Below are 18,064 nucleotides of genomic sequence, written 5' to 3'. Positions count from 1 at the left end.
AGTATGGATCTTAAATTATTACAGCAAAGGGATGTACTGTAGTTTCAGTGTAAATCAGTTGTCCTTGCATTTCCCCTTGAAGTTCAGGCTCTGAGGGAGATTTTCAGAGAACAACACTGAAACACCTTATTTAAGATGACAGCACTTCAGGACGTAGCTTAAGTGAGCATCAGTGTGAAATATTTATTTGTGTGCTCGGTAAACACGGTTGTTCCCATCTAAAAGGTTTCGCTTGATTTCAGGAATATTTTGAAGTCACCTCTTTTCAAACTCTTTGAATCTGAGAGTTCTATAAATCTGTTTCTATATATCTCTGTGTTCTGATTTTTTTAGCAAATGCAAATATTGCACAGTAACTGCCTTCAAAGATGAATGTTTATGCTCACCTTATATATTAAAATCAATGCTGAAGGTCTTCAAGCCAATGTTACTGCAAACTGTTTTAAGAGCAAGTACGTGTGAGTTATCTATTATTTTAAACGAGTCTGTGGAGCGATACATGAGTTATGAAAATAGCGCAACAGCATGGCATTATGCTAAAATATTTTATAATAATTATATCGTTTTTTTTAAATAAAATATCTTGCTTTTTTCTAGAAAAAAATATTTTTCATGAGAAAGGAACACAAACATTTATCATTGCCAAAAATTGTAAACACTGCACATTTTGTCAACTTCATAAGCACTAATTCAGTGCCTCAGGGACATGACAAAATGCTTGGTGTAAGATAAGACCTTATTTTATGATCAAATATTTAAATGCAATAGGTATTTTTATCAATTATAATGGGCATATCAAAGCACCATGAAAAGCTTTTAACACTTCATTTTGGTGAATTACCACTTTAAAAAGTCTAGGGGACTAAAATATGATCGGAATGATGACCCTTGACCGTCAAACACTATTGATTTTGTGTAAAAAAAAAAAAAAAAAATCAGGTGGAAAAGCTGTTTAACTTTAATTTCTCTTCTAGTAGCATCAAGCTGATTTGCAAAAGAAAAAAAAACTGCCTATTAATAAATAATAAAAAGTTAATACTTAAAACAATTTGCAAACGCTGCTGAAAACAAAACCAAGACCATTTTGACAAAATAATAGTCGATTCTTCTTTTTTTTTCATTCTGCAGTTTACGTTTTTTTTTTTTTTTTTGTAGTTATTTCTCAGTTATTTTAATAACAGTTATCAGATAGCAGGGACATTTTATACAATGCAACCTATTCGGGAGTAAAACCCCCGCTTACAGCTGTAATGCTGCTCTAAATGTAAACACCAGCCCATTCTGCTGTTATCAAGCGCGGAGCCCCGTCATATTCCTGTAGTAAGCTCGGAGTGAACGAGCTCAAACAGCCTGGCACATGCAGCAGAGCGCATGTCTGAGGTCTGAACCCACCTTTAACTCCGAGAACTTTCTGAGTTATGCACCTGCAACAACTTCCCTCACCGTCCGCAGTGTCCGAGAAACCGGAGAGTGCGGACAATGTTTTTACGCACATCGCCGCCGCCGTGGACACCCTGGAGAACGAGCCACCGTTGGAAAGACTCTCCACCGGGGTGAGAAACCCCTCAAACGCTCTGGACTACGTCTCCGCGGCACGGGACGACAGTGAAAGTGCGGACAAGTGTGATTTGTCTGATTCAAGCCACGCGCGGGCGGATTACGCCTTCTCTTCTGCTATGTTCGCGTATTCGGGGCAGCCTGTGCTCGCGCACCCGCCACTCTCCGGTCCCTACATGACACCTCACCCAGTCATCAGCAACGGGCCGTACAATGGGCTGAGCTACGCGTACTCACAGCAGTACGGACAAACTTACCCAAACGCTGCCGTCTATCCTGGAAAAGCCCAGGTTTACCTCTGCAACCGCGCGCTGTGGTTCAAATTCCACAGACACCAAACAGAAATGCTCCTTACCAAACAGGGGCGGTAAGTCTACTTTTTAAAATGTATTTTTATTTAAATTGGTTATATTAAAAAAAAAAAAAAAAAAAAAAAGCAAAAGTGACTGCATTACTTTTAATTAATAATTTTGGCTCTGTAATATTGAAATTATATTTTTTCATATTTTATTAATTCCAATAGCCTATAGGTTAATTGTAGTGTTGGTAATTAGTATAAATGGATCATTTTGGGAAAGTATTATTTTTTTGGTCTATAGGGCCTATTTATTTTTAATGTAATTGTTTAATGATTATTTACTTTTGGAAAATTGATTTGTTTTTTTTTTTGGTTAATTTTCCTGCAGCCGGATGTTTCCGTTTCTAAGTGTTAGTGTTGCTGGTCTTGACCCGACGTGCCATTATAATATTGTTGTGGATGTGATTCTGGCGGATCCGAACCACTGGAGGTTTCAGGGCGGAAAATGGGTTCCCTGCGGCAAAGCGGACACTAATGTTACGGGTAAACTAATAATCCACCGACTGAAGAGGAATTTATCATAAAGCTTTGCTCCGTTTTTAAGCGCAAATAACCTCTTAACCAGGTTTATAAATACACTGAAAAAAATCATCAACTCAAATATTAATAAATATAGTCTACAGTTAATATAATGTTAGTTATTTCCGTTTAACATATGTATTTTATATATATATATATATATATATATATATATATATATATATATATATATATATATTTTATTTATTTATTGTTAAAGGAAACCGAGTGTACATGCACCCGGACTCTCCAAACACCGGCGCGCACTGGATGAGTCAGGACATCTCTTTTGGGAAACTGAAGCTGACGAACAACAAGGGAGCTTCCGGCAACTCTACTCAAGTGATTTCTTATTTCATTTCATTTTCTCTTCATGATAAGAATCAGTAGAAGTCTTTTAGTATAGGGTGAGTTCAGAAAAAGCTAGACATCAGGTGAGTAATTGGCAATATTGTAATGAATTTTTAATTTGCCTGCAATGACTGTCAGCAGCAAATGTTAACATCGAACCAATTTCAGCTGGCACATGAAAAATTACCTTCACAAGACTATTTAGGGGTACAATCACTTTTATGTTAACATAAAGTATTAACTACCACGTTCAAGGCCCAGAAAGGTAGTAAGGACATCATTAAAACTGTTGAAAAAGTCTTTATTTTTGTTTTCTTTGTTCACAACAAGTGTTCTGGTAGCTTCTTAAAATGAAGGTTGAACCCTTGATGTCACATGAACGATTTTAACCCTTCTGGGCCTTGAATGTGTCAGTTGCATTGCTGTCTATGCAGGGTCAGAAAGCTCTCGGATTTCATCAGATTTATCTTGATTTTTGTTCCGAAGATGAACGAAGGTTTTACAGGTTTGGAATGACAGAATTTAAATTTTTGGGTGAACTAACCCTTTAAAATGTAATGTGCCATGTCATATTTATTTGTGTGTGTGTGTTTAAGTATATTCATTACTATTATATATGGTTTGTGAAGATTCTTATGGGAATGGGAAACAAAAATAGCCTTTTATGTTGATTTTTTCTTTGTCCTTCAAATGATCGTCCTACAGTCTCTCCATAAGTATCAGCCGAGGGTGCATGTGATTGAAATAAACAAGAGTGGAGATGAAGATACCAGTGATCCTGATCGAGTGCAGACATCTACCTTTCCCGAAACACAGTTTATAGCTGTCACAGCTTACCAGAACACAGATGTAAGAACTGGTCTATCACTGCATTCGTTTACATTACATTACGAAAACTGTTATATGAACTGATTTAATGAACAGGTTTCTTTATTTCCTCAGATAACACAACTAAAAATTGATCACAATCCATTTGCGAAAGGATTTCGGGATAATTATGATAAGTAAGTGCCTTTCCATGCAAATTAATGCATTGCTAATTATTTCTCTTGCAGGTTTTGATTTGAATTAGAATTTTGACTTGACTGCAGAAATTAACATGATGTATTTGAAATGTAATTTAAATAAATGTAATTTGATAATTATAACAAGGATTTTTGATTTGTTACACATATTCCAAATCAAAATAATTAATAACAAATGCAGTGGGACTAACTAACACTGACACTTGCGCGGATTATATAGGATTTTTACGCACAGGAGAACTTTTCAGTGAAAGTTTTCTTAATGAGCAACCACTTGCTTAAGGTTAGTCATTTGCATAAAACACGCCCAAACCATATCCTTTCGTCACTCTGAGCAAACATACAACACTCGCAAAATGTCTCATTAGCCAGCTGTTATTATTCATTGTGACCTCTCAGATCAAGATATAACACAGCCTTTCTTCCACTGCTGTTCTTTCACTGTATATATTGAAATATTTAAGATGAAATATAGTTTTATCTTAACATGATCATAACGCCACCCAGAGTATGTGCTTTTTTGTTGTAGATATTTCTGTCAATTTTAGCACAAAGTTTTTGGCGAAATTTGTGCATGCTTAGTGAACCCAGAGTTACTATGAATATGTATGGTTTCAGCTAATCCTACATTTTTCACAATTTTGTATTTCACCCAAAATATGACAATTTTGGGTGAATCATGGTTTTGTGAAATTGTTTGTTTGCAGGTCTCATGCACAGATTTGTGTGTACACATGCTTAGTAAACCAAGAAGAGTATTTTTCGTAGACGTGGTTTCAGTTGTTACTGCATTTTATTATAAATTTAGACAACATTTTACTATAAAAGTTTTTGGTGAAATCAAGCGGAAACTTTCCGGTCTCACTCGTGAAACCAACAAGGAAGTGACTAAAACTGCATTTCAACTCTGCCTCCAAAAGGAAGTCAGTCTCATAGACTCCCCATGTTAAAATGCCCAACTTCACAGCAGAAAAAAATGTTTACAGCCTGGTACAAAAAGTGGTTTTGGTCTATGTAGCTAATTTTGCCCTTCATGACAACTATGAGGGAGTGAATTTTTTTTATAACTCATCCATTTAAATTTTATTAAGCCTTAAAATTCTGCATAATTAAGGGCGTGGCCACTTGAGTGACAGGTGGATTGCTGCGGCTGTCACCATCGTCGAGCTAGGTGGGCGTGGTTTCAGCAACCAGCTCCCACCTCTTTGCCCATTTTCGATTATGCGAGCAGGAGTGACGGACGGTGATGAGCTGCCTGGATGGCGACGGCTGGCTCCGCCCACTTTAGGCTTCAAAAACGCTCTTCAGAAACCTACGGGTGACGTCACGGACACTACGTCCATGTTTTATTCAGTCTATGGGTATAATAGAATTTGTTCATGAAAGTGTTTGTATGCAGATTTCATTCATAAATCTGTACATACACACGCTTAGTGAATAAAACCTGGTGTCACTAACAGTAACAAGGACATTCTAACGTAAAACGTGTGACCTAATTTCTTCTCTGTCTGCAGAAGTTACAGTGGCTCTGACGCTGACCGATTGACCCCTACACTCGGTGACTCTCCACAAACTCAGATGCTGCCTGGCTCGCGGTACACAATGACAAGCACTTTATTTCAGGAGCAGTTTGTCAACAGTTACACAAAGTCCTTTTTTCCATCTCTTACCCCTGACCCTGGCCTTGCATCCTCAAACCAATCCCAAGAGAGCAGCTTGGCCTCCGGGCAGCACTGGCTTGTGTCTTCCACTGCTTCTCCGTTATACGAAACCGATATTAACACAGCAGCTCTGCTCTCTTACGCCACAGCGGGGGTCAAAGGTCTGCCTTTCACTGGTGGCACTAGTACAAGTCTGGATTACTACACCAGTGCCACTGGATGGGATTCACGGGGTTCGCTAGAGAACAGCAGTAAAACCAGCTCAATTCTGCCTGGCTGGGTTCTAGATGCAGGTCTTGAAAGATCAACACAATCATATTACATACCTGAGGATGGAGATATGTTGGAAATGGACCGGTCAGCTCTTGGAGTTTCTAAGGAGCTGGAAGGTTAAGATGCCGCGGATTCGACATGGACCGAAACTTCCATTAAATCTGTCAAATCCAGTGATTTAAGGATTTAGGAGGAGGCTCAACTGAAAAATCCTTCTATCGGTCCAGATCAGACTCTGAAAGAATGCAGAACAGGGCCAAAAATGGGATTAAATAATCTGACTTTTTTAAAATTTTGACAGACAAACATAAACCCGCCTGGACTGAGTGTGCAATTAAAATGTTGTTAATATGGAAATAATGTTATGATGTTGATTTATGTATAAAGGATTAATTTATTTCCATGTTACACTGCACCATTGCAGATGAATGAGAACTGACATCCCCACCTATCTAAACACGCTGTATTCGACATCTTATATGGCTATAATCTGGTGGTGGTATTATAAAAACGTTAAGACCAACATGTCTGTATTTGTTACAATATACATCCCCAGTAAACGAATCTAAATAAATTACCATTAGCTTAAAAATCACAGCTGTTTAATATGAAAATGTATAGATTGTGATGTATCAAAACAGTAGCTATCTTAACTAATAAAGAACAGGTCTTTTTTAATTAGATGCGTATTGTGAAATATAGAATATTATAATGTGAAGTCCTGACATCCTGCTGCTGTCAGAATGTTTGATGTATAGCCTATATGGATTATCAGAGGTTGAGTATAAATAAATCCCATAAAAACTTAAATTCGGTTGTTTATTTATTGACGTAGTAGTTAAAAGATTGCAAGTCGGTGTGAGTGAATTAAAATATTTTACACTGACACTTAGCACGAATGCAAGACAGTTCACCAGGTTTTGGAACACTGTGTCCTTGACCTGCAGGAAATAATAGTTTAATTCTCTCATAAGCAATAGGATTATACACGGCAGCAGAATCTATCACTAAATACAGCTACAAACTCTCTCAGTGTACATTACAGTGAAGGGATCAAGTGAAGAATGAAGCTCCTTCAGCAGCTGTTGAACCCGAAATAACCAGAGACCACCTTCACAGAGCCGGACAAAGCACGCATTAGTATTTTTGACGCATTTCATGCATAAATGAATGAATAATAAAAAAGAATAAAAAATAAAAGTTCACTCAAAATTAACTTTGAGCCATTTCATTCAGCTATGTTTGGCTTGACGTGTAAATGCCACTTGCTTTGTATGTGGAATGAACGTGGCTATAGGGATATTTTTACTAAACGACGTAACACATTCTATATCCTATTTTTCACACAAAGCTGTCATGTTGATTTTTTAAGACTTGGAGAGGACTAGCCTATAGTGCATGTATAATAAATTGGGCAATTTTATGGGGATTTTAATGTGATATGTGACACCCTCCATGCACTCCCACATTTTTGGCGCTTTAAAATTTAACAAATATCTCCTTTTTGTGTTCCACAGAAAAATAACAGAATATGGATTTTGAGCACCATAAGGGTGAGTAACTAATGAAAGTATTTTGGGGGAACTATTCCTTTACTATTTCAGCACAAAACTTCTATTTGATTATTTATATATATATATTTTTAAATGCACACAAGATGGAGCCAAAGGAAGAGTTTATTGACTACTCGGTTAAAGTCCAGCAGCAAAGCACTATATGCAACTGTTTACATTTAATTAAGAGGTGTAAAGTTTTTTTTTTTTTTTTTTCTGAAAAATAATGTTGTATAAATTGTTCATGCTGTAAATGTAATTCCACTACTGGTACTGACCTATCTCTCAAATATAAATCCATCATGGATTTAAAAAAAGTAACTTTCTGGGCACTACCCTTGTAAAATTTAGGCTATAGTTAGGGAAATAAATCCTATGTAACTAGCCCCGTGTCCCCTATACAAATAAATTATTTGAAGAGACTATAAAAAGTTAATAATTGTAGGAAAGACATTTTTATTTTTATTTTTTTTAATTCAGTGATAGGCTATTAAAACTTTTTTGACTAAATTAAGTCCATATAATTTAGTTGTTAAACCAGAAGCGACATTTTTTTGTTTTAGGTCGGAAATTATTATTATTTTTTAACTCCTGCGCGCTCTATAAACGGTATTCTCACATTTAGTAAACCGAAGCCTCAAGTGTCCGTTTGTCCCCGGAGTGTTTCATCCGTTTATCTAACATATCCCGGTGGTTTCCGTTAACTCACGTGCTGCCAGTCGTAGTTGCGTCACGCGAGCACAAACGACGCGCGCAGAAGGAGAGCAGGCAGCGCGCGCGAGTGAAGAAAGAGCGAAAAAAACCCAACGGTTACTACATCGCATCAACATACATGACGTTTTCTCTACGTTCCTAGCAGTATCTCAGAGACAACCCTTCATAGACGAACAAGACTGTATAAGGCAGAATATCAGGGATGGATGTGAAAGATCAAGGAGCGCAGATGGAGCCGCTGCTTCCTCCGGTAAGAACCTGTTTTATCTTTCATGTGGGGTCCGTCAGTGAGGAACAATGCGAGATGCTGTTGTGTGTGGTGGAAAACGGGGTTCGGTGGTTCGAGCCCATTATGGCCATAATTAACCCACCAACATTGGAAGACAATGTGTTTTAATTATTCATCGCACCTTTAATACAGACCCCTTTGCTGGGAAAATGGCTTCACATTACAAGGACACGGCGTTTGTAGTGTGACTATCGTTAGTTCACACCGGCTTGCGTGGATAATGCTTTTAATTACACGTTTAGTAATGTGTAATGACACACAGTATGGGGTTCAGATGCATGCATGTGTGTTCAGCATTCTCAGGAGTTGCTTACATCAAAATTCCCCTGCATTAGTCTTGAATTTGACGAGGCCTTCACGTGTGACATTTGATTTCAGCTGTTGGCCTAATTTACTATGTATTGCCATGGGTATGTACAGTTGGGGAGGCCATAAACTGTATACAAATTTAAAGAGATAGTTCCAACATAGGCTCATTGGAGAAGTGAGCCTTTACCTGCATTTTTGCAAAACTCCAAACAGAAAGTATACCGTTTTTCATCAAATTCACACTTAAAATCACCAACAATATTTATTTTCATGATTATGGAGCAGATTATCAATTAACAAAGACAAAAATTATTTTTGTGTAGTTCAAAACACTTTTACTATAATGAGTTATTTGGGTTGAGTTATACACTTTGACATTTGCATCACATGCATGTTATATTTAGGCTTATGACTTTTCTAATTTTGTAAACTTGCTCGTTGGCTCACCTGGTACGGTATTGCATTTGCGAAGTGCTTTGGTACGAGTCCTGTGAAAAACAAATTATGATAAAAGAGCTTAAAGACTTATAAAAGCAAGCCAAAATGGCATGGTTGCTTCAGCAAAATATTTTTATTGTTAACACTGTTGGTTAGGTTTCGTATGTCATTGTGCAGAAATGTCGCAACTGGCACATTTTTCCAATGAGCCTGTTTGAAAATTCTCATTTCAAACAAGCATAGCTTTTTTCCCTATAGAATATGAAAGGTCTTTACTGTATTTTTGTCAATACAGTAAAAGTCAGTGAGGTCCATTTGTTTTGGACCCCACTGACTTTCGCTGTACGGACAAAACCAGTTAAAATGTGCTTTAAAATATTATCTCTTGTGCTCAGCATAAGAAAGAAAGTCATAAAGCTTTGGACTGACATTAAATTGATTTACAGCCCAAACACCTGATTAATTGCAGCATATTTCATGGATTTTCCTGCCTGTGTTTCATAATCTGTTGGTTAAGTGACCCCAAAATAAGCAGCACTCTCTAGCCTCTTACTGTAATTGCTCTTCATCCATGTAAAAAAAAAACATTGATTGGATCAACCCAAAAAAAGCAGCAGCCATCTTAACATGGGCTCAGAGCCAGAGTCTCTGCTCCTTCATCACTGACAGTTTGGTGCTGGAGTTGAGAAGATCTGCCATCCGTTCAGTCTTGAGTGAAGAAACACACTCACTCTGCTCCTCAGAAGATATTCACAGCCATACACACTGTGTTTGTGGTTTGCATTCCTTTCTAATCCCTTATGCGCACATTTCAAAGGTTTCCAGACGTTGCTAAGATGGTGTACACTTACAAAATCCTTAAGTACAGTTTGTGCATATGCAGCAGCAAAGTGTTATCAGTCACTTCCACCATTTGAACAAATAAATTTGAACTTCATCCATGCACTAAATTCATAAAAAAAAAGTTTTAGAACAGTGTAGTGCAAGACAAAAAGCAGATGCTGACCTCGGATGTACACCAAGATAGTATTCATAGTGTTGATGAATGTATTAGAAGTTTCCATTCAGGATTTGGGCCTTAATCAAATCATATTGTCAGGATCCAAGCTTTTAATGATATCCAGCATTGCTTAGTAAAAATAGGCAAAAATGGTACATTTGCTTTACTGTCAAAAGTTTGGTGTCGGTCAGACTAAATAATGCTTTTGAAAGAAGACTTTTATGCTCACCAAGGCTGCATTTATTTGATAAAACATAGAGTAAAAACAGTAATATTGTGAAATATTGTTAAAATTTAAAATAATTGTTTTCTGTTTTAATATGTTTAAAAATTTAATTTATTCCAGTGATGGCAAAGCAGAATTTTCAGCATCATTACGCCAGTCTTCAGTGTCACATGATCCTTCAGAAATAATTCTAATATACTAATTTGCCGCTCAAGAAACCTTTATTATTATTATTATTATTATTATTATTATTATTATCAGTGTTGAAAGTAGTTGAAATTAGCAATTTAATATTTTTGAGTAAACTGTGATACATTTTTTTTTTCAGGTTCAGCATTTTTTTTAAATGGAAATTTTTTGTTAACATGTCTTTGTCACTTTTGTTCAATTTAATGCATCCTTGCTTAATAAAATTATTAATTTCTTTACAAAAATTCTTGATCCCAAACTTCTGAATGGTAGTGTCCCAGTTAAGTTAAAAGTCTTTTTTTCCATGTTTCTTTTTCTTCTGAGATTATATATGGCATAAAGACTGAAAAACTGAACAACATGTAGAAATGGTTCTACAACATGTAGAAATAAAAATGCTGCTCAAATCTAAAATGTAAAAAATAAGAATATATATTTTTGTGATCATTTGGCTGAGCTGAGGGACAGATTGAACCCATCAACACTGGGCTGGCAGAGATCCAGCGGTCGGTTGAATTGTTTCTGGTGCGCTGGTTGAATCAACTGGGCTGGTACATTTCACTGTAGCTCTCAATGTGAGCTGAACCGATGCCAGTGATCTGAGTCCCAGAGGGCCTTTTCTGACCATCAAGTCACTGCCTGCTTAGCTGCAGCTGGTGCCCTGAATGCTGATTTGTGTGAGATAAAACAGGTCAAAGAAGAGTGAATAATCTTTGTCTATCAGCCTTAACACAGGAATTAGTAACATTTTTTTATTCATGTTTTCTACTGTTCCTTCATCTGATCTTCTGAATCATGTGTTGAGTCTTTAATTCTGTGGTTAATCCTTTAAGGCCTCATAAAATCAAAATGAGAGTTTTGTGCCTTTTAGTGCATGTCTGCTAACATTGAGAGCAATTATATTTGAGTAAAACTTGACAAAAGTGTCCTTCTGTGAATATACAGTTATTATCTTTCGGGACCTAAAATATAGATATGGTGTGGACAAAAAACAAATCAGGATATGATATCATAGAGTGGACCATCTTAATTGTGTGTTGAGGTCAATAAATCTCTTAAAATATAGGATAATTTGATATTTTAGGACAAGGCGAGGTTAGTAAACTCATATGCATTCAAGGTGTAAGGAAAAAATATTATTTTTTACTTGATTTCACCAAGTAAATACCACATGACATTTTTAGATTTGTTACATGTCAACATGTTTTGAAAATGTTACAAAAGTATTCATGAAACCAACAAAGATAACATTTCTTGATATGTTTTATACTAATTACTGTTAAACCTTTACCTAATTTGTAGTTCCTATTCAAAAATGACCAGCCTACAAAAATTCCTCACAAATATCTTGTCTTGATATACGATTATCAACACTTTTTTTTGATTGGTTATAGATATCATCGATCCGAGCTGAGTTTTTGAGTGAACATTGCTAAAATTATATACACAAATAGGCCTAATGCTTTTTTCACTCCAAAACTGAGGTGCATAAACTAGTCCCTCCAGGATTTCACGATTTTGCGATCGCTGAATTTATCGCAAAATCAAGCAAACTCCGCAATTTTCGCAAAAGATCGCAAATTTTCGCAGAATTTGGGCTTAGAAGCGTCCCGTGACGTCATCGCAATGCGCATTCAGTCAAAGAAAGGTTGTTTTTTAGTTCCAAAAATGGAATGAACAGCCTTGTGTACTCATCATGACCGATTTAGAAGAGCTACATTGGATAAACAAACCGAAAGCGGAACGAATCCGCGCTACTAGTTCGGGCTACGCAGCGCAGACCGTGTATCTGCTCGAGCCACAGCCGCGGGCTGGTCTCGATCACACGACACTGTTATACACAGTGCTGGGAGATACAGTGAAGAAAGCAGTCCAATTCCCCACAGAAACAATAACATCTCTGTGAAATCTTGTGAGAAGCATTCAAATTCGGCGCAGAATTCTGTTAAAGCTGATATCAGAACAAACGCCACTGATGTGGAAACCAGGAAAAACATTGTTCAATAAACACAAATCTTCACCACCGTTCACCATGGATTTAACAGTAAAACTACAGGAACAACTTGTGGCAGAAATGGTCTAATGTTTTCGAGTGATTTTAAATGCTTCACACAACTTTTCCCAGCACTTCAAAGCTTTAAGTATTACCGAATTTGAAAGTTATTTTTAATGTGACGATATTTGTTCATCCTTAATAGGTTTCCCCCATGTATAAAACTAAAAGTTTCATAATGTAGGAAAGCAAACACTTATTTAAAAATAAAAATTAAATTAAAATTAAATGACCACTAGTAGATGGCTGCAGAGAAGTACTTATAGGCCATTTCCACTCCCTAATATAGCCTATATATTTTTGTATTCATTAAATTATATTTAGACATTATGAATGACAGTAATAAAAATACATTTTATCTGATGTAATAAAATATTTATTACATCTGTAAGACGTCTGCTAAAGATCTGGGAATCATCTGCTGTGTACTCTGATAAACGTCTCAGAAGCAGTTTTACATGCAGTCTAATAAATGTCTATTTGACATCTGACAGGAAACATCTTAGAGACGTACTGCAGATGAACAAGCACCCTTAAAAATACATCTTGCATATGTAAATGCAGACATTAGATGTCTCCGAGATGTACATGTGTGATTAGTTTGAGTGCTTTACTGTCAGGTGCTGGTGCCATCTTCTGTAGCACTTAATGTCACTGGTGCTGGTGTCATCGAACGTTAGTCTGGAGACCTACAGTGGTTCTCGAAGTCAGAAAATCCATAACAGTGTTAGAAGAATGTTGTCTGTGGTATATTTTCACTGCAAAACAATAAGAAATGCCGCAAATATCATCGCAAATTTTGAGAAAAGCCACAGCAAAATCAGTCATTTTGATGACAAAAATCACAAAAAAATTTTTTTTGAAATCCTGGAGGGTCTGATAAACTCAAATCACAAGTGTTACAAGGTGGGGAAAAAATCCCAATCAGTGCAAAAATGACTATAATTATACGCTGTATGCAAAACGACCAGAACACAACATTATGGTTGAAGTTTTTTATGTATGTGCTTTTAAAAACGATTGCTTGTAGTTTGTAAAAGTCTGAGCTCGTTCTGACTGTAATGATGTGTGTCGTGTAAATACTCAGTGATGGTGCGAGTGATTTTATTGCCTTTCTGCTCCTCTGCAGGTTCAGAGTCCTGCTAGTGATAACGGGGTGAGTCCCAGTTCTTCATTTCCTATGTTATGCTTTTCACAGCATGCACACAATGCAGTGGACTTTGGATTTAATTACTGTTTTGTTTGCGAGAGTGAGCGAGTGTCTGGTTTCATGCATCCAAATGATGCGATTCATTGTGACTTACTGTCAGTCAATTTTTAATGTCTCCATGTGAGACTGATGCCGCTTGACTGGATATTTGTAGGCACGCAGTAAAGCTTGTCACTAGCTGTTAATTCAAATCTCCATCCACAAGTTTTTGGTCACCGGGAGAGTTTAAGAGATATTGAGATGTTTTAAGCACCATTCTTTGTTTAGTCTAGAGCGGCTGTGAGCCTAGAGAGAGGACAGCATGTAGTGTTGGTCATATAGTGAGCTGGAGAGGAGCCAGTATGAGCAGACGGCTTGACCGGGGGAAGCATGCTGCTCTGGAGGACATAGGGCTCTGAGGCTACATCCACACGAAGCCAGAGCTTTCCCTATCCATTGTTTTTTTTCCCTCATCTCAACAAATATGTGCGTACACACAGAACCACGAAACCGACACAAAACGATGTAGTATACACATGCCAGACCAGTATGTGGCGCTGTAAGTCTGCCACAGAGTTACACTAAAAACGGAGAAAAAGACTTGGACTATGCTAATAAACCTTGCGCGCTGTATACAAACAAACATGAAACAATACATTTATTAATCTGTGTTAATGTTAGTTAATAAAAGACAATTGTTCAGTGTTTGTTCATGTTGTTGTTGCTGTTACGTGACGTAGTGGTGTCTGACTAGGGGAGAGACATGGGGTGATGACATCGTTTCACAAAACAAATGGATTAGCTGTACACACAAAAATGCAAGGCTGTCGTTTTTAGATTTACCGGTTTCAAAAAATAGTGGTTTTACTCTCTCAAAACGCCGGATCCGTCTGGGCGAAACGGCAATATGATACAAAATTTTTTGTGTATACAGCTAAATGCGTCTCCGTGTGGACAGGTCCTGAGACCTGTTGGGAACCTCAGCCTGCTACATGTCTCTATAAGCAGAGATTTATAGGACTGCATGCTCGATTCATCACTTTAATAACCAAACACACCCTGCTTAAAAACCCACAGTGCTTGTGGGAATGTTAGTATCCAAGAGCTGGTTTGTCAAATGATGCGCCTGAGAGGTTTGCTGGAAATGTTGATTCTAATGAATGTGAAAGCTGGCAAAAATGACATGAATGGGCAAATGATGAGTAGATGTGTGTTGGACTAAAACCATAAAAATCTAAACTGAATTGAGATAAGATAACTAAATATAAGATAAAATATACAAAAACTAAACTTCATTTATTTCAATCAAATATAAAAAAAAAAAAAAAATGGAAATGACAAAAACACACAACTTAATTGCTAAAACTACCATGAAATAAATAAATAAATGCAAAATATTAATAAAAGTTCTAATAGCATCTTGGTGATAATAAAATATCACTGGTATCGATAAGGAATTTCTGGTCAAATCATTGATAATCAACAGATAATTTTAACTATACAGTGCATCTGGAAAGTATTCACAATGCTTTTCCCACAACTTTTTCCACATTTTGTTATGTTACAGCCTTATTCCAAATCCATAAAACCTTTGTTCATCTTTGGAACACAAATTAAGATATTTCTGATGAAATCTGAGAGCTTTCTGACCCTCCCATAGACAGCAACACAGCTACCATGTTCAATGCCGGGAAAGGTAGTAGGACATAAAATATGTGACCAGTGGTTCAACCGTAATTTTATGAAGCTACGAGAATACTTTTTTTGTGGCCAGATGAAAATAAATTGCTTCATAAAATTATGGTTGAACCACTAATGTCACATGGACTATTTTACCGATGTCCTACTACCTTTCTGGGCCTTGAACTTGGTAGTTGTGTTGCTGTCTATGCAGGGTCAGAAAGCTCTTAGATTTCATCATATATATCTTAATTTGTGTTCCAATGATGAACAAAGGTTTTATGGGTTTGGAACGACAAGAGGGTGAGTAATTAATGACAGAATTTTCATTTTTGGGTAAACTATCTCTTTAAGGCACACAAATAGAAAATGAAGAATTTTACTTGTAGAGCTTGGATATTTGAATGTGTGTGGGCAAAATCTTAAAACTGATTCTAATAGCACAAAAAATGTAATATAAAAACCTCTAATTTTATAAATATATAGCCTAGCTTTAAATGGCTCCTAAAAATGAAACGGCACTCCGTGTCTCCTAAAACAGCTAAAGGTTGAAACACTACATTTCCCATTATCCACGAGACACATTAGGATGTTTAAGTTTTAGCTGGAACACAGAGAGGAGGGAGCTCAGCACACACCATCCAAAATACTCACACACAGAGCGTGAATCACTGAGCACACGCGCTCATACAGCCCGAGCTCAGATACCAGTCCACGCAGCCAGTGATGTCGGTGCTCTAATCTCCACTCCCATTGGTGGACAGACGCCTGTCAAACACAGGCTGCACGTCTCGTTCTCAACAGTTGGACAACACAGCCTCTGTGAACAGGGCTCCCACCGTGTCAGAAGGGGAAGCGCGGTGAGAGGTGCGCAGAGGAACCTCAGCTGCTCTTTAGTGTGTCCTCTCCACACATTTCCTCTCCTTGGGATAAGGGACGGTCGTCGGGACTCGCTGCAGACAGCATGCAGCACAGATCCTCGGAGAATACTGGCTTAAACTGTCAGGTAGGATAGAGCGTCCCGAGAGCCTGGTGTCTCTGGCGTGTCCTTGAGAGTGTTTGTGTGCATCTGTTGAGACGCGGTTGATTCAGAATTGGATTCTTGTTATATAATGGCTAAAGATGCCTTTTTCATTCTGGTTGTTATCTTCTCCTACACTCTTTCTCTCAACCTTCCTGTTTGCGTGTTCTTGGAGCTATTTTAGTACCTCCTTCCCATGGTTTCTCGTCTTTTCCTCTCTCTCCTTGTGTCCTTTTCATCTTTCATCTCTGAGGGAAAGGAATTGTATCTGGTTGTCGGAGGGGATGAGGCTGATTCAAACCGAAAGGATGAGCATTAGAAGGAATAATGGAGCAAATGTGTGCATAAATGTGAGGACATAAATAGCATATACGGAGTGAAAAATGGAGGACGGCAAGGTCAGAGGAAGAAAACATCATATCCAAATATTTAGGTCGATGACGAACAAAGCTGTAAATGTGTGTTTTAATTTGCTGATGAGGCATGGACTGTTTGTGTGAGCATAATGCTAGTGTGTGCCGCTTTTGGCTCTCTGGAAGGATGCTGATGCTGATCCTTCCATTGCCATGGTAACTGCAGCCATCTGTAGGGACCAGTCCCACCGCTCTCAACCAATCGAACGGCACAGATCCCATTCATCCCCCCTCAGCCTCTTCAGCTACCCCAATAATCCCCTCTCTCACCGCTCTCGGTCGTTACTGCGCGATCACATGGTTTTGGCGGCTTACATGCAGAGAAATCTCTAGGACAGACGAACAGAGTGGATGAATAACGTGACCGATGGCTGGTGACATACTGTTCTGTTTCGGTTGTTTAAAGGGTCTGGCATCATGATCTGGCGCTGTGCTGAAGAGCGATCTTCTGTGAAAAAGGCTGCATGCAGCAAATGCACGTTATCATTTAATAAAGTTTCATAGGCAGAATTGGGCCACAAGGCATAGTGATCCAGAAAACTGCATGCAGAGCTTTGTGTGCTGAAGAAGATTAACAGGAAGTGATAGCATTTCGGTGTGCAAAGACCTGTTTACGGCAAATCCAATGTGACTAAGCGACACAAAATTATAAAATGACCACACCAAAATGATTTGTGCTGCTTCTATTGTTAAATACTCAACAATATTGGTTAATATCAGTGTTATTTTAGTATTATTTGCATAGTTTTTTCATTTTGAATTAGCTTTAATTTGTTATTATTATTTTTTTCCCCCGATTTTTATTAGATTTTTTTTCTTCAAATTTCCAAATAGTTTTAATTAATTTTTTTTAATATCTGTTTTATATCAGTTACTAATTTTAGTACTTAAATATATCAGTTAGTTGCCTAGGAAACATTTTTTAAAAATGCATCTATTAAGTATATTTCATTTTAGCTTTATTTTAGTTAACAAAATGTTTTGTAATAGTTTTAGTTAACGATAACAATAAATTGTTAATCGATGGTGGATCTTTAAAGGGGTCATATGATGTTGTTAAAAAAATAACATTATTTTGTGTATTTGGTGTAATGAAATGGGTTTAAGCAGTTTAAGTTTCTAAAAACACATTATTTTCCACATACTGTACATTATTGTTTCTCCTCTATGCCCCACCTTTCTGAAATGCGTCGATTTTTACAAAGCTCATTGTTTTGAAAACCGAGGTGTGCTCTGATTGGCCAGC

The 18,064-nt window shown here is 37.3% G+C and overlaps 2 protein-coding genes across 7 annotated transcripts in view; both read left to right on the top strand.

Annotated features, from left to right (window-relative positions):
• The first annotated feature begins 49 nt into the window (after nt 1-49).
• LOC109053479 (T-box brain protein 1-like) lies at nt 50-7,215 on the top strand. The gene is made up of 6 exons (XM_042734470.1): nt 50-1,924; nt 2,244-2,398; nt 2,655-2,776; nt 3,476-3,634; nt 3,728-3,789; nt 5,325-7,215. The coding sequence occupies exons 1-6, from the start codon at nt 1,419-1,421 to the stop codon at nt 5,863-5,865; spliced, it is 1,545 nt and encodes a 514-aa protein (XP_042590404.1). The 5' UTR covers nt 50-1,418; the 3' UTR covers nt 5,866-7,215.
• Nucleotides 7,216-8,011: 796 nt separating this feature from the next.
• Nucleotides 8,012-18,064, top strand: part of slc4a10a (solute carrier family 4 member 10a) — a 42,908-nt gene continuing 32,855 nt past the window's right edge. For 3 of the 6 annotated variants that reach the window (XM_042734464.1, XM_042734468.1, XM_042734469.1), the window contains exons 1-2: nt 8,014-8,261; nt 13,645-13,671. In XM_042734464.1, coding sequence (XP_042590398.1) covers nt 8,214-8,261; nt 13,645-13,671 — 75 coding nt within the window. In that variant the 5' untranslated portion in view covers nt 8,014-8,213. Of the gene's footprint in view, nt 8,262-13,644; nt 13,672-15,936; nt 16,391-18,064 lie in introns of those variants that run through there. The other 3 variants (XM_042734465.1, XM_042734466.1, XM_042734467.1) reach the window with 3 other exon arrangements.

This window comes from Cyprinus carpio, chromosome B11 (genome assembly GCF_018340385.1).
Source record: "Cyprinus carpio isolate SPL01 chromosome B11, ASM1834038v1, whole genome shotgun sequence".
Taxonomy (NCBI): Eukaryota; Metazoa; Chordata; class Actinopteri; order Cypriniformes; family Cyprinidae; genus Cyprinus; species Cyprinus carpio.
The sequence above is the reverse complement of the archived record's forward strand: the minus strand, read 5'-3'. Positions and strand labels throughout refer to the sequence as shown.

Bases quoted from the DNA above. Each gene is read 5' to 3' on its own strand.
- LOC109053479 (XM_042734470.1), top strand. From the start codon at position 1,419: ATGCACCTGCAACAACTTCCCTCACCGTCCGCAGTGTCCGAGAAACCG. The intron at 1,925-2,243 runs GTAAGTCTACTT...ATTTTCCTGCAG, and splicing joins CTCCTTACCAAACAGGGGCG to CCGGATGTTTCCGTTTCTAA. The intron at 3,790-5,324 runs GTAAGTGCCTTT...CTCTGTCTGCAG, and splicing joins TTTCGGGATAATTATGATAA to AAGTTACAGTGGCTCTGACG.